General features: G+C 46.7%; 1 protein-coding gene across 1 annotated transcript; it reads left to right on the top strand.

The window, feature by feature from the left end:
* Window positions 1-9,878: 9,878 nt before the first annotated feature.
* LOC123048886 (uncharacterized) lies at window positions 9,879-12,313 on the top strand. Its single transcript, XM_044471912.1, has 7 exons — window positions 9,879-10,033; window positions 10,132-10,227; window positions 10,333-10,407; window positions 10,523-10,600; window positions 10,694-10,930; window positions 11,030-11,352; window positions 12,177-12,313. Exons 1-6 carry the CDS (start codon window positions 9,958-9,960, stop codon window positions 11,338-11,340), a joined length of 873 nt encoding a protein of 290 aa, XP_044327847.1. The 5' UTR covers window positions 9,879-9,957; the 3' UTR covers window positions 11,341-11,352; window positions 12,177-12,313.
* The last annotated feature ends 1,345 nt before the right edge of the window (window positions 12,314-13,658 follow it).

The raw sequence follows: 13,658 nt of genomic DNA, 5'->3' as shown, positions 1-13,658 counted from the left end.
CTTATTTATGCTACCGTCGTTCTAAGCAAATAAGATGTAAACATGACAAACATCACATGCAAATCATAAAGTGACGTGATATGGCCAATATCATCCTGCGCCTTTGAACTCCATCTTCGAGGCGCGGCATGATCACCTTCGTCACCGGCATGACACCATGATCTCCATCATCGTGTCTTCATGAAGTTGTCTCGCCAACTATTACTTCTACTGCTATGGCTAAGGTTAGCAATAAAGTAAAGTAATTACATGGCGTTTTTATTGACACGCAGGTCATACAATAAATTAAGACAACTCCTATGGCTCCTGCCGGTTGTCATACTCATCGACATGCAAGTCGTGATTCCTATTACAAGAACATGATCAATCTCATACATCACATATGTCATTCATCACATCCTTTTGGCCATATCACATCACATAGCATACCCTGCAAAAACAAGTTAGACGTCCTCTAATTGTTGTTGCATGTTTTACGTGGCTGCTATGGGATTCTAGCAAGAACGTTTCTTACCTACGCAAAAGCCACAACGTGATATGCCAATTTCTATTTACCCTTCATAAGGACCCTTTTCATCAAATCCGATCCGACTAAAGTGGGAGAGACAGACACCCGCTAGCCACCTTATGCAACTAGTGCATATCAGTCGGTGGAACCTGTCTCACGTAAGAGTACGTGTAAGGTCGGTCCGAGCCGCTTCATCCCACGATGCCGCCGAATCAAGATAAGACTAGTAACGGCAAGTAAATTGACAAAATCGACGCCCACAACTACTTTGTGTTCTACTCGTGCATAGAAACTACGCATAGACCTAGCTCATGATGCCACTGTGGGTTATGGGGTTTACTAGCAACGAGAGGGAAGGAGTGCATCCACATACCCTTGTAGATCGCGAGCGGAAGCGTTCAAGAGAACGGGGTTGATGGAGTTGTACTCGTCGTGATCCAAATCACCGATGATCCTAGCGCCGAACGGACGGCACCTCCGCGTTCAACACACGTACGGAGCAGCGACGTCTCCTCCTTCTTGATCCAGCAAGGGGGGAGGAGAGGTTGATGGAGATCCAGCAGCACCACGGCGTGGTGGTGGAAGTAGCGGGATTCCAACAGGGCTTCGCCAAGCGCTGCGGGAGGAGGGAGATGTGTCACGGGAGGGAGAGGGAGGCGCCAGGGCTTAGGTATTGCTGCCCTCCCTCCCCCCCACTATATATAGGGCCAAGGGAGAGGGGGGGCGCAGGCTTGGCCCTTCCTCCAAGGAAGGGTGCGGCTAGGGAGGAGTCCATCCTCCCCAAGGCACCTCGGAGGTGCCTTCCCCCTTTAGGACTCTCCCTTTCCCTTATCTCTTGGCGCATGGGCCTCTTGGGGCTGGTGCCCTTGGCCCATATAGGCCAAGGCGCACACCCCTACAGCCCATGTGGCCCCCCGGGGCATGTGGACCCCCTTGGTGGACCCCCGGACCCCTTTCGGCACTCCCAGTACAATACCGATAATGCGCGAAACTTTTCCGGCGACCAAAATAAAACTTCCCATATATAAATCTTTACCTCCGGACCATTCCGGAACTCCTCGTGACGTCCGGGATCTCATCCAGGACTCCGAACAATTTTCGGGTTACCGCATACTAATATCTCTATAACCCTAGCGTCACCGAACCTTAAGTGTGTAGACCCTACGGGTTCGGGAGACATGTAGACATGACCGAGACACCTCTCCGGCAAATAACCAATAGCGGGATCTGGATACCCATATTGGCTCCCACATGCTCCTCGATGATCTCATCGGATGAACCACGATGTCGAGGATTCAATCAATCCCGTATACAATTCCCTTTGTCAATCGGTATGTTACTTGCCCGAGATTCGATCGTCAGTATCCCGATACCTTGTTCAATCTCGTTACCGGCAAGTCTCTTTACTCGTTCCGTAACACATCATCCCGTGATCAACTCCTTGGTCACATTGTGCACATTATGATGATGTCCTACCGAGTGGGCCTAGAGATACCTCTCCGTTTACACGGAGTGACAAATCCCAGTCTCGATTCGTGCCAACCCAACAGACACTTTCGGAGATACCTGTAGTGCACCTTTATAGCCACCCAGTTACGTTGTGACGTTTGGTACACCCAAAGCATTCCTACGGTATCCGGAAGTTGCACAATCTCATGGTCTAAGGAAATGATACTTGACATTAGAAAAGCTCTTAGCAAACGAACTACACGATCTTGTGCTAGGCTTAGGATTGGGTCTTGTCCATCACATCATTCTCCTAATGATGTGATCCCGTTATCAACGACATCCAATGTCCATGGTCAGGAAACCGTAACCATCTATTGATCAACGAGCTAGTCAACTAGAGGCTTACTAAGGACATGGTGTTGTCTATGTATCCACACATGTATCTGAGTTTCCTATCAATACAATTCTAGCATGGATAATAAACAATTATCATGAATAAGGAAATATAATAATAACCAATTTATTATTGCCTCTAGGGCATATTTCCAACATCACACCCCTCCCAGATTTGGCGTGTTGTTTTGGACGGGTGAGACGTTCTGTCACAAGGTCTCATTCGGAGAATTGGGGATGGTGAGACGACGAATATTTGGCTTGATAACTGGATACCGAGAAACAGCTCAAAGCAGCCTTTTACCGCCCCGGCGCCTAATGCTCCAGCAAGAGTTGCTCAACTAATTGATCGTACCACGGCAACCTGGAATGAGGATCTAGTCCGGACTGTGTTCGCACAGGTTGATGCAGAGGTGATACTTCGGATCCCGGTATGCACTCGTCGCGTCCAAGACTTTTGGGCGTGGCATGAGGAGGCCCGAGGACTTTTTACGGTACGGTCAGCCTACCGAATGATTTTGCGGATCAAGCACACTCATGAAGCACAGCTAGATGGAAGTGGTGGTACGTCATATGATGTACATGAAACTAGTAAATGGTCTATGATCTGGCGCATTCGGATACCCTCAAAACTGAAGGTTTTCTTATGGCGTCTTGCACGTCAATCAATGCCGACAGGGACCGTCTTGAAACACCGGCATATGTCCACGGAAGATACATGTGCTATATGCGGTGAAGTGGACACTTGAAACATGCGCTAATCCTCTGTCCGATGTCGGCGAGTGTGTGGGCGTTGGCACCCGAGGAGCTGGTTGATCGAATGATTGAACAAGGAGAGGATAACCTAAAAGAGTGGCTTTGCAAACTGCATGAAATACTGCCACAGCAGCTCTTTGATCGAATGGTAGTAACTCTATGGGCACTATGGGGGGTTCGGCGGAAGGCTATCTATGAAAACATTTTCCAGTCACCATTGTCAGTCGATGTATTCATAACCAGGTATCTTGCTGAGCTGCAGATTGTCAATACCAGAACCGGGGCGAGTCCTATGGTAAAGCAGGCGCCGATGGCTCGCCAGCCGTGGTTGGCCCCAATGACTGGTAATGCAAAATTGAACGTAGATGCCGCAGTCTCCAGAAGTGGCTTTGGTGCTGTGGGTGCGATTTGTAGAGATGACACTGGGAGGTTCATGGGTGCTTCAACGCTCTCTTTCAGATACATTGATGATCCGGCGACTTTGGAGGCCCTCGCCATCAGAGAAGCTTTGGCACTGGCTGAAGATCTTTACCCGCGAAAGATTGAGGTTGCATCGGATTGCAAAGTGGTAGTGCAAGATTTGAAGATGGACAACTCGGCAAGCTATGGTGCAGTTGTACATGAAATAATAGACCATTCCTCGCTTTTTGATTTCTGTTCTTTTAGTCATGAAAGTAGGAGCTCAAATTATGAAACTCACAACTTAGCGAAGCATGCTTTATCTCTCGGTGCTGGTCGCCATGTGTGGTTAGGCCACCCGGGAAATCTACCATCCGTCCCTGTAAACATTGTGACGAATTAATAAAAAGCTTCGCGAGGTTGTCTAAAAAAAAACATATCGTCTTGTCTTTTTATTCTCTCTTTTTTTTAACCTACCCTATGGTCTAATCTGGTAGCGAGTATCAAGTGATTTCATGCTTCGTCACAATGAACGCGCCGACGCGTTCACTCACTGACCGCTTGCTAGATCGAATTGTTACAAAAAAAAATGTATAGGTGCCTATGCTACAGGAACATCGACTGTGAATACATGTATACGGGAGATACAAAGAGTGCAAACGAGCAAGAACGACCGACCGGCCGGAGTAGTATCGACAGTGAGTACGGGCTCCTTTGATTCACAGGGTTTGAGAAGCGTAGGAATAGGAAACATATAGAAACAAGATATACTGTCAACGGAAATCCTACGTCAGGTAGCAAAACAGAGGATTTTTTCCATGAAGTCCAACCTCATGCTTGTTTTCCTGTGAAAATGAACTAAGAAGTTCCTATATGATTGGTTTCTGAGAAATGCAATCCAGCGAATCAAACAACACGTAAAGGAAAAATTTCAGAGGATGTCAATCCTGTAAAATTCATCCTGTAAAATTCCTATGCAAATCCTATGAATCAAAGGAGGCCTACGTGGATAGCGTAGGTACGTGCGTGCATTGGGCATCCCATGCCTTCCACGGGCCACAACAGGCGTACCAGCTGGTGACTGCGAGCGTATGGTTCTGGGTGGTGGGCGCGCAAGACGATGACGCTGAAAGCCTGCCGTCTGTTCGGCTGGCAGCCTGATGTCGCATTGATGAGACATGAGACCCATCAGACCGGCTCTATCTATCCATGGAACGGGGTTGGTACAAGATGCAAGGTGCGCCTTGTGTGCTTGGTTTGAACTCTTTGGGTAGGAGTAATCTTTTTATGTTGCTGCTGAATTTACAGTTCTAGCTTTACACGTGCATGTTACAAACAGTCTCGCAGCATGCATGGATTGATTGGATTCCTCTCTTGTTTGCTAAGCATTGTAGGATTGGGGCAGTACACTGGTCATACATGTAATTTGGGACCCATGTTGCAGTGCATCATAGTTACTAGTAAAACCTATTCACCGGAGAAGAAAACGGCTAAGAGGTAGAAGAAATAAACCCGGCCCTTCGTTTGTCATCCGACTGCCTTGATCACTGGGCCCACACAATTTTTTTTGAAAAATCTCTAGACCCGACGACCACTAGGATTGTTTCTCCCATAACGCAATGCCAGTCGTCTGTTGCTCGCACCAATCTTGAAGCTAGACATCATGGCACTTGCTAGAGGCAAAACCATTCACGCTTTTTTGCTTTATGTGTGAAAGCTATCCGCCTTCTTTTGTCTTCTCTGAGAGTGGCGAGACTTTTCATTCCGGACAACGCACCCCATACACCCTCCCACTGCCCATGTTGCTCTGTCACACCGTTGTTGATTCCTATAATCTCTGGCGGTCTCAACGGGAGACGACGTTGTACATCTACGAGATCGACACGTACAGGGGTAGCGGGTCGAGATTTGCAGCTACGACTGATCCATGGTGGCCGCGTGAGCGGTGACGCGGCTTCGTTGTCTCACTGGCTGATCTCCCACCCCAACGTGCTGAGAATCCATGAAGGTTGTCCGGTGGGCGCAAGGGAGACATTGATGCAGGTGCGGCGAGGTCGACCCTACCTGGCGTCTCCTTACCCTCTCTCCCTCTCTCTCTCACACGCGAGATGTGCCCGTACTGCTCCGACGTCGACGTTTTTGCTCCCTCTCCTCTTCGGCGACTTTACGGTGGAGGCTACGCCACGCGTCGCGAGGCCCTGATATGGGATTCGTCTAATGGCGCTCGCCTGGCAGCTGGATGCCAACAACTAGCCATACAAGGGCGCGACATGTAGAGCATTTTTTTAAAAAAAAAATCTAGGTTACTTGCACTATGTTTTTTTATATTACCATCAATTGCATGAACAAAAATTGTAAAACATGTTTTTTTAAATATGTACTGCTCACATGGCATATTTTGAAATTTGTTTTTGTACAATCATGGTAAATTTTGTACAACAACAATTTTTTAAGTTACCATATGACCCCTTTTTCAAATGTATACATTTGACATGCAACCAAGTAAAACTTTTATGCATTTTTCATTACCTGAAGAACACTATTTATTAATGTTGTCATATCTATTTTTTCGTGAACTTCCATCAATTATAGAAGAAATTTTAAGTAGGGTTTTTTCTGTAAATGTTTATTACTCACATGGGAATTTTACAAAAAAATCTACAATCATGGAAAAAATTATAAACCATTTCTTTTTAAAGTTACCATTTTTTGCCAACCTCACCTTTTTTTTTTTGCATTTGCCATTAACTATATAGCAATTTTCTAGTGCAGAAACCCTTATAGACAATCTACATTAGTGACGTGTTAAAAGTTATAAAACACCACCTGTGACCTATTACAAGTGGCATGGAGACGATGACACACTTCATATGTGTGTCACTGTGTGAGACCCAGGAGGGGGATGGGGCAACGTTACTAGTGATGTGGTGACAAATGCCACACCACTAGTACCTTCAAATATTACTGTTGTGGATGACAAAAAAGGACACCATAGTAGCATGTCACTTAGTAGTGATGGTTGGATTTGCTTGAACGCCGCTGGTGAGCTACATATTAGTTGCATGTCCAGGAGCCCACCCACCACTAGTATGGTGTGTCAATAATTGAGATTTTTGGAGGCAGACTCTCCTTCTTCCTCCTCTCCCTTCTCCCCTTTCTCTTATTCCTCTTTCCATTCACTTCTTCCTCTTCTCCCTTAGTTTCTCTTCTTCCTCTCCCCCTTCCCTATCCATCTCCCCTTCTTCCTTCCTCTCCTAGTCATGTGGATGGGAATGGAGCCACCAGAGCTTGGAGATGTGGTAGGAGCCATCGAGGGCACTAGAATATTGGGTCTTTTCCACCATGGCCGAGCTCCCCGCCACTCTCGTTGGTTCGGCCATGAGCTCACCGATGTATGCAGCCAGTGTTCATTGCATCATCGCGCTCCACCGAAAAATCATACACCACCGAGGGCCTAGCCCCCCAAAATCCGGTGATGCCACATGTGCTCCTTTGCGGCTACAAATTCCCTATTTCTTATAGATCTTGCACACACCGGAGAATCCAAATTGATACTTGTTCACTTGTGTTGGCCATGGCAACCAAGGTATAACAAGAGTCACTTTTTGTTAGCAATTCTTATGGTACCAAAAAACTGTCAGTAGCCTCAGTAGGGTGGAGAGCACATAGGGTGTTTCAACAGGGATCGCGGACAGAGAATTTACCCCAGTTCAAGCCCTCATGGTCGAGGTAATACTGTTCTCCTTCTTTGCCTTGATTAATGGTAGGAAACACCCCATGTGAGGGGGATTACAAGTATGAGGTGATGACTACTACCAAGACAGTGACAATACATCATATGGATCTCGAACTATCCCGTGGCCTTACCTATATAGTGGGAGGAGGCCTAGGGTTACAAGTTAACCTAACTCATCTAGAGATCCGATCGGTCGACAGATCCTTGGCTTCCAGCCAAGATGAAGAGCCTTCCAGAAAGCCGAACCTCCCAAATGAGTGAAGGGCCCTTGCTGTCCTGAGGTTGTCCATTGACGGGCCTCCCAGCCGATGGGCCACCCCTAGTATAGTACAACGTTAAATTCGACATACATATCTTCTTCTTTGCACCATTATTTATACACACATGTCGAGTGGATTCTCTTGCAACACATGGATATGCGCCGACCTTGTAATAATTCCTGTAAGCGAGTTGCTCGAGTACTAATATGGATCACTCAGATATATATCGACTACATGAGATGCAAGCCCAAAACAACGAGGTGCAAAAATTAAGAAGCTTTGATTTGCACTCCTAGTTGCTGTTAGGATTGGGTTCATACTCCCAGTTGGATCGGTGTCAACATTTATTCTTGTGGTAGACATTGCAGTGATGATGTTCTTAGTTTACGAAAATGGCGAGAGTAACAATTAACAGTTATTGGTTAGCCTTGACCCATCATGTTTTCATAGTAATATGTTCCCGAATCAGTAGCAACATTTCTTCTTGTGGTAGCCATTGAGTGATGATGTTCTTAGTTTAGGTAATTAACTAGAGTAAAGTTAACAGTTGAGCCTTGAACTATTACATTTCCTTAGTATTCTGTGCCCTGGATCAGTAGCAACATTTCTTCTTGCGGGAGCCATTGCAGGGATGACGTTCTATGTATAACTCCAAATAAAAAAAAACTAAACATAGCAAACAATCAAATAAACCCTAAATCTAGCAAAACAAATGGAATTAGTAAAACACTACAAAAATACTAAAAATGCCTTTCCCTAAAAAAACAAATTTAATTAAACTAAAACGCCCCTAAAAATTAGTACTACTAGTGGCGTGCGGGCACATTGCGCGCACCAGTAGTATCGTGGGCTGCCCGTGGAAAGAAAACCCTTGTTGTCAGCCCACATGCTCCTCTCTCTCACTCTCTCCCTGTCTCCCACACGTATCATCGCCTCCACCTCCCCGAGACGCACCGTCCCCACCTCTTTGTTCTCGCGCCACCTCAACCATCCCGCCGTGCCACCTCTGCCTCCCATAATTGATAGGCACGTATTTGCAATTGCATGTCCTAATTATTATGTCAACTAATTATGTCCGTTTTATGTAATTATAGGTTTGACAATTGAAGAACCTATAATTTATAAGCGAGTTTTTATTTTTGAAATTAGCGGTGGGGCAAAATGGCAACAATAGATCAGATGGCACGGCAAGATGCAGGGTTTTCATGCCTTTGTAGGTGTTCTTTCACACAAAAAACATATTAATTGACAATGGACATTATATGATCTTTTATAGTTACCATGGTCCAAGGCAATTTAACTCTTCATGACTGTTTTTGGTACTGTGCCATCCATATTACTTGTCATTCAAACGGATGTATCTAGCACTAAAATATATATCTAGATACATCCATTTGAGGGACACGTAATATGGATAGAAGGGAGCACATAGCATGGAAAAATCGGTTTTTTCCATATTAAATGACAATTTTATTGTATTATCATGTCAAATTATTTATGTATACCATATGTTTTGCATATTTTTGGCTGGGTTATTATATACTCCCTCCGTCCCGTAATATAAGACGTTGAGACGGAGGGAGTAATAAATAACGTTAGGAGTAGATCAGAGGTGTTCAGGGTGTGGTTGATGGCTAATTTTTTCTCGAGATCAGGCCAGGTTTGGGTGAAGAGATCATAGGTGTTCAGGGCGCAACTATATATCATCCAAAAAATAAATTGTGCAGGGTTGAGAAAGTGAGCTCCCTTTCATCCGACTGCCTTGGGCAGGACGTAGTACCGCGCATAACGGGAAACGGAAGCCTCGTCGCGTTTGAAACATGTCGCGATGTGGGGGAGAGAGAGAGACAGGGTGAGGATTGGGATGGGGCTTCATACGCGACGAGGCTTCCGTTTCAAACGAAACCCTGCCAACGATGTCGGGAAACACCTGGACCCATAACCGGAAAGGCTGCTTCTACTGCAAAGATATCGCGATGTGGGGGAGAGAGAGAGACAGGGTGAGGATTGGGATGGGGCTTCTGTCCCCTTGGTTTGCTTTATCAGCCTTATTATGCCAGCACCCCTCCTGCCATAGGTGTCAGCGCTAATCCTTCACCAAGACCCAGCTGTGCGGCTAAGAGACGAAGGATCCTTCGGGGAATGATGGTCCCTCACTGCCGAGTGGGGCCAGGGATCTGGAGCCCCACGCGTCAGTGCGTGCTTCGGGTTCGTAGCGAGTATGGAAGGGCTTGCATCCACGGAGCGAGCAAATCTTCCTCGGGGCTTGGGCCGGCGAGTTGGTGGGGTTGGACGAGATCAAGACTCAGAGAAGACCACGCCTTTATATACCCCACGACGCTCCGCTCTCTCTCCTCACTCACACCGCCGCCGCCTGATCCAGCCAAGCACACCCGCCGCATCAAGCACCGTCCTCCCTCGAAGCACACCGGACCGGCCGCTTCAAGCACCCTCTCATGGCGGGGAATGGCAACGGAGGACAGCCAAGCGACGCTCCGGCTCCAGCGCCGGCCTCGCCGCTGCCAGGTGGACGTGAGTCCCCCTCCGTTCCCCCTCGCTTTCTTTCCCCCGTGTCCTTCATCGAGGACGATGTGAATGCCCGCCGTGAATTCCGTTCCTTGTCTTTGTAGGCGTACCGGTTGCAGCCGACGTCGGGGTGCAGGAGGACGTACAGCAGGAAGAAGAGAACCCAGCGCTGCCCGCTCACGGTGCTGGCCTCGGCGGAGGTAAGTCCCGCTCCGTCCCTTTCCTCACGGTTCCTTTTTCCACCGCCCATCTTTCATCGCCGACGACCTGATGGCCTGCCATGTATTCTGTTCCTGCCTTCGTAGGCGTCCCTGTGCCAGTCGGCGTCGTCGTGCATGAGGAGGTGCCACAGGACCCAGCGCCGGCCGCTCAGGATGCAGGTGAGTCTCCGTCCGTCTCGGTTTTCTACTTTTCTTCCCGTCTGCCTTTCATAGATCGCCGCCGACTTGCAGTTCTGATTTCTGTTCTTGTCCTTTGTATGCGGTGGGTTCACAGCCGACGTGGGCTTGCTTGAGGCGCTGGTACCCGAAGACGAAGATGATACCCCCCCGACGCCGGATCAAGAAGATGGAGGTGAGTCTCTGTTCTTCTTGTTTTCCTTTTCCAGCGCTTGCCTTGCTTTCCTGTCCTGACTAAATACAGACTCCTCGTTCCCGTTTCCTATAGGTGTTGTCAATCAGGACTTACAAGATCTGCAGGACAAACTAGATGCCCCTGAACCCGATGTGACCGGACACCAAGTCGAGGGGTCAAGCTTCATGAGGGAGCTGGAGAAAGTGCTGGCCCCAGGACCCGCACACAAGAAACAAAGAACTGACAACATTCTCCCTCCACCACCGGGACAGGTGGCCGTCGGGGGTACTGCAGCGGCCATCCAATTTGTCCCAAATCACGTGCCGGCTGGTAAAGATTTACTAGTACAGAGTTCTCCTCGTTTCTCTAAATTCTATATACACGAGGAATTGACTTGATTGCAAATCTTCATTCGCATTTCGCATGCAGTGGGCGGAGGGCCAGGCGGCGTGCTCATGGCTGCAGGCATGGGTCCAGGTGTTGCCTCTAACCCAGGTGCTCAGTTTGCCAGCATCCCTCGGCCTCCAAACCTGAGTCAGCTGCCCTTGTGTCCTGGCTGCAACATCCGGCCGCCAGTGATAAATATTGTAGGACGATCAATGCTACCGCCCGCTGTTTTACCTCCGCACCCATGTTTGTGCAATCCGTGCTTCTATGGAGCACCAGATCGGCGGGAGATTGATTGCCCTGTGTGTGCTGAGTACTATGGACTGTACCCATGGAGATCAAGAAGGGTTTGAGATGGTTGCGAGGTATGTTCGATACAGCCTTTGATTTAGATATTCGTATTACCAAACACAAAAGCTTCTTACTGTACATATTCTACTACTGAATTTGGGCTGTACATATTCTACTACTGAATTTGGGCTGTGTAAATATTCTACTACTGAATTTGGGCTAGGAGTACGTAGTAGTTAGTTAAGAGTTTGATCACACTAGTACAAACGTTTGACCCAAAAATATACGAATCAGATGAAAAATATAAAGTTAATGTTCTGTTTGTATCTCTAATTTCGGTTCTTGTACAAAATCAGAGGTACAAACATTCACAAAAAGAAAAAGAGGTACAAAAGCTTTTGGGTGTATGTAATTAATGAAGTACTAACTTATGAATTTGTGTTGTTCATAACGTGACATGATTCAATCCTAACTCAATGCTTTGTGATTACCACATGCCCAGGATTTGTAGCTGATCTGCATGTTCATGAACTGACATAATTTACTAGTTGCAGCTGCTTGACTTAATTCTAATTAGTAATAACCCTGTATGGAGTTTGGTTGAACTTTTCCTTTGATATTAGTTCAGTTCAGTTAGGTGAATCTGCTGCTACTATTTGTTAATGCAAGCTTGATTATATGGTGCCTTGCTTTTGTCATTGTTACTCCATGTCTCGCTTTTTTTTTCTGTTAGTTGTTCTTATAGGAAAGGTTCTTGTAATTGCTAGTTGTTTGATCATATGATGTAGCCACTCACTCGATGTCATTGTAGTTGTTCTTGTAACTGCGCAAAGGAAAGCATGTCTTGGTTTGTTTCCATTTATCTTTCTCCTCATATCTGCCCTCTTTGATCTTATAGGAACAGATGCTACGCCAAGGATTAAGACTGGTAACAACTAGGGCGAAGGAGATATGTTCATGAAATAAACTTCAGTTATGCCAAAACACTTATGTTGTTTTGCTTGTTAAATTACCTTTCAGATGATCTAGTTTATGGCCAGGTTGCTAATTTAGTGTTCTCTCAATGTTAAGTTACCAAAAAATGTTGTTATATGGATGTCATTTTGTTTGATTGATTGCCTGGATTGTACTATTTATCTAGACTGTACACTTCTGCAATTTTTATGGGTTGCTGCTGCCATTTTTCTGGATGATAACCGTGGATGCTTCACTGAATTGGCTGCGGATCCAATTTTTTTTCCTTTTTCTTGAAGCTACACAAAATTATAGAAAACCGAATGCACATGTTATTTCGAAATTTGCACATTACAAAACTTGATACACAACGTGAAAGAAGAGCACATGACAGGTTTAAACCGTTATTCTGGAAACCTGAGGGCTTATGCTATTCCAGAACTTGTACATTACGAAATTTGAAACAAAAAAAAAAATCTGACAAAGCATCCATTACATAATTTATACATTTCTTCTTCTAGAAACCCGGGCCATCACGAGCTTCTGGACCAGACCTTGGTTGTTCCTGCCCTGGTCCTAGTTTTTTTAAAAGGGAACTCTCATTCGATTGTTATGTTGAGATGATACACTCGCACTGAGCAAATACCCAGCCTATGCAAAGGATGATGCACACAACCCATAAGTCCAAAAGAGAAAGATCTACTACCCCGCCAATTCTGGCGCGCAAAGTTGTCTCTAGTCAAGACAATTCTGTAGTCTAAGAAACAAAGGAAAATTTTCACCGAGTAAATTGCAGGAAACCACCACTAGGTTTGCAGAAAACACCAACCTACAATTTTTCGACAGAAAACATCATGTCTTGTGTAATCTTTTTGCAAAAAAACATTGATTTAGCTCGATTGAGTACATTTATGACAGATTGGGCCCGCTAGTCAGACTGACGTGGCACCGCTTAACGTCTCATATGTAATGGCGACGTTGGCTAACGTTATCATCATGTGTGGCCCTGTGGGTTCCAACTGTCATTGAAAGAAAAATGAAAAAAAAAATCTGGTCAAGGCAAAGTCCGCCATCTCCCCGACTGGGGCAGAGGCCACCTCCACCGTGGGGTGAGGCAGAGAAGCCGGCGATTGACCCGATCCTGACAGAGCCAGTGCTCGGTCCTCGGACCAGCTGCCGGTGCTAGAGCTCGCCAACCTCCCGCCGCCGCACCAGTTCATCCACAACCAATCTGGATCGGGGCATCCTTGCCGGATCCACGCCGCCCCGCCTTGCGGATGTTTCACCCGCTGCTCATTACCGCTGCTCGCCACGCTCACTGCTCGTCGCCCATGCTACTTGCCGTTGCTCGCCGCGCCTACTGCTGCTCGCTGCACCTGCCACACCTACTTCTACTAGCCGCACCTGCTGTTGCTCGAGCCGCCAT

The sequence above is a fragment of the Triticum aestivum genome, chromosome 2D (genome assembly GCF_018294505.1).
Source record: "Triticum aestivum cultivar Chinese Spring chromosome 2D, IWGSC CS RefSeq v2.1, whole genome shotgun sequence".
NCBI classification, from domain to species: Eukaryota; Viridiplantae; Streptophyta; class Magnoliopsida; order Poales; family Poaceae; genus Triticum; species Triticum aestivum.
This window is presented reverse-complemented; position numbering and strand designations above follow the sequence as displayed.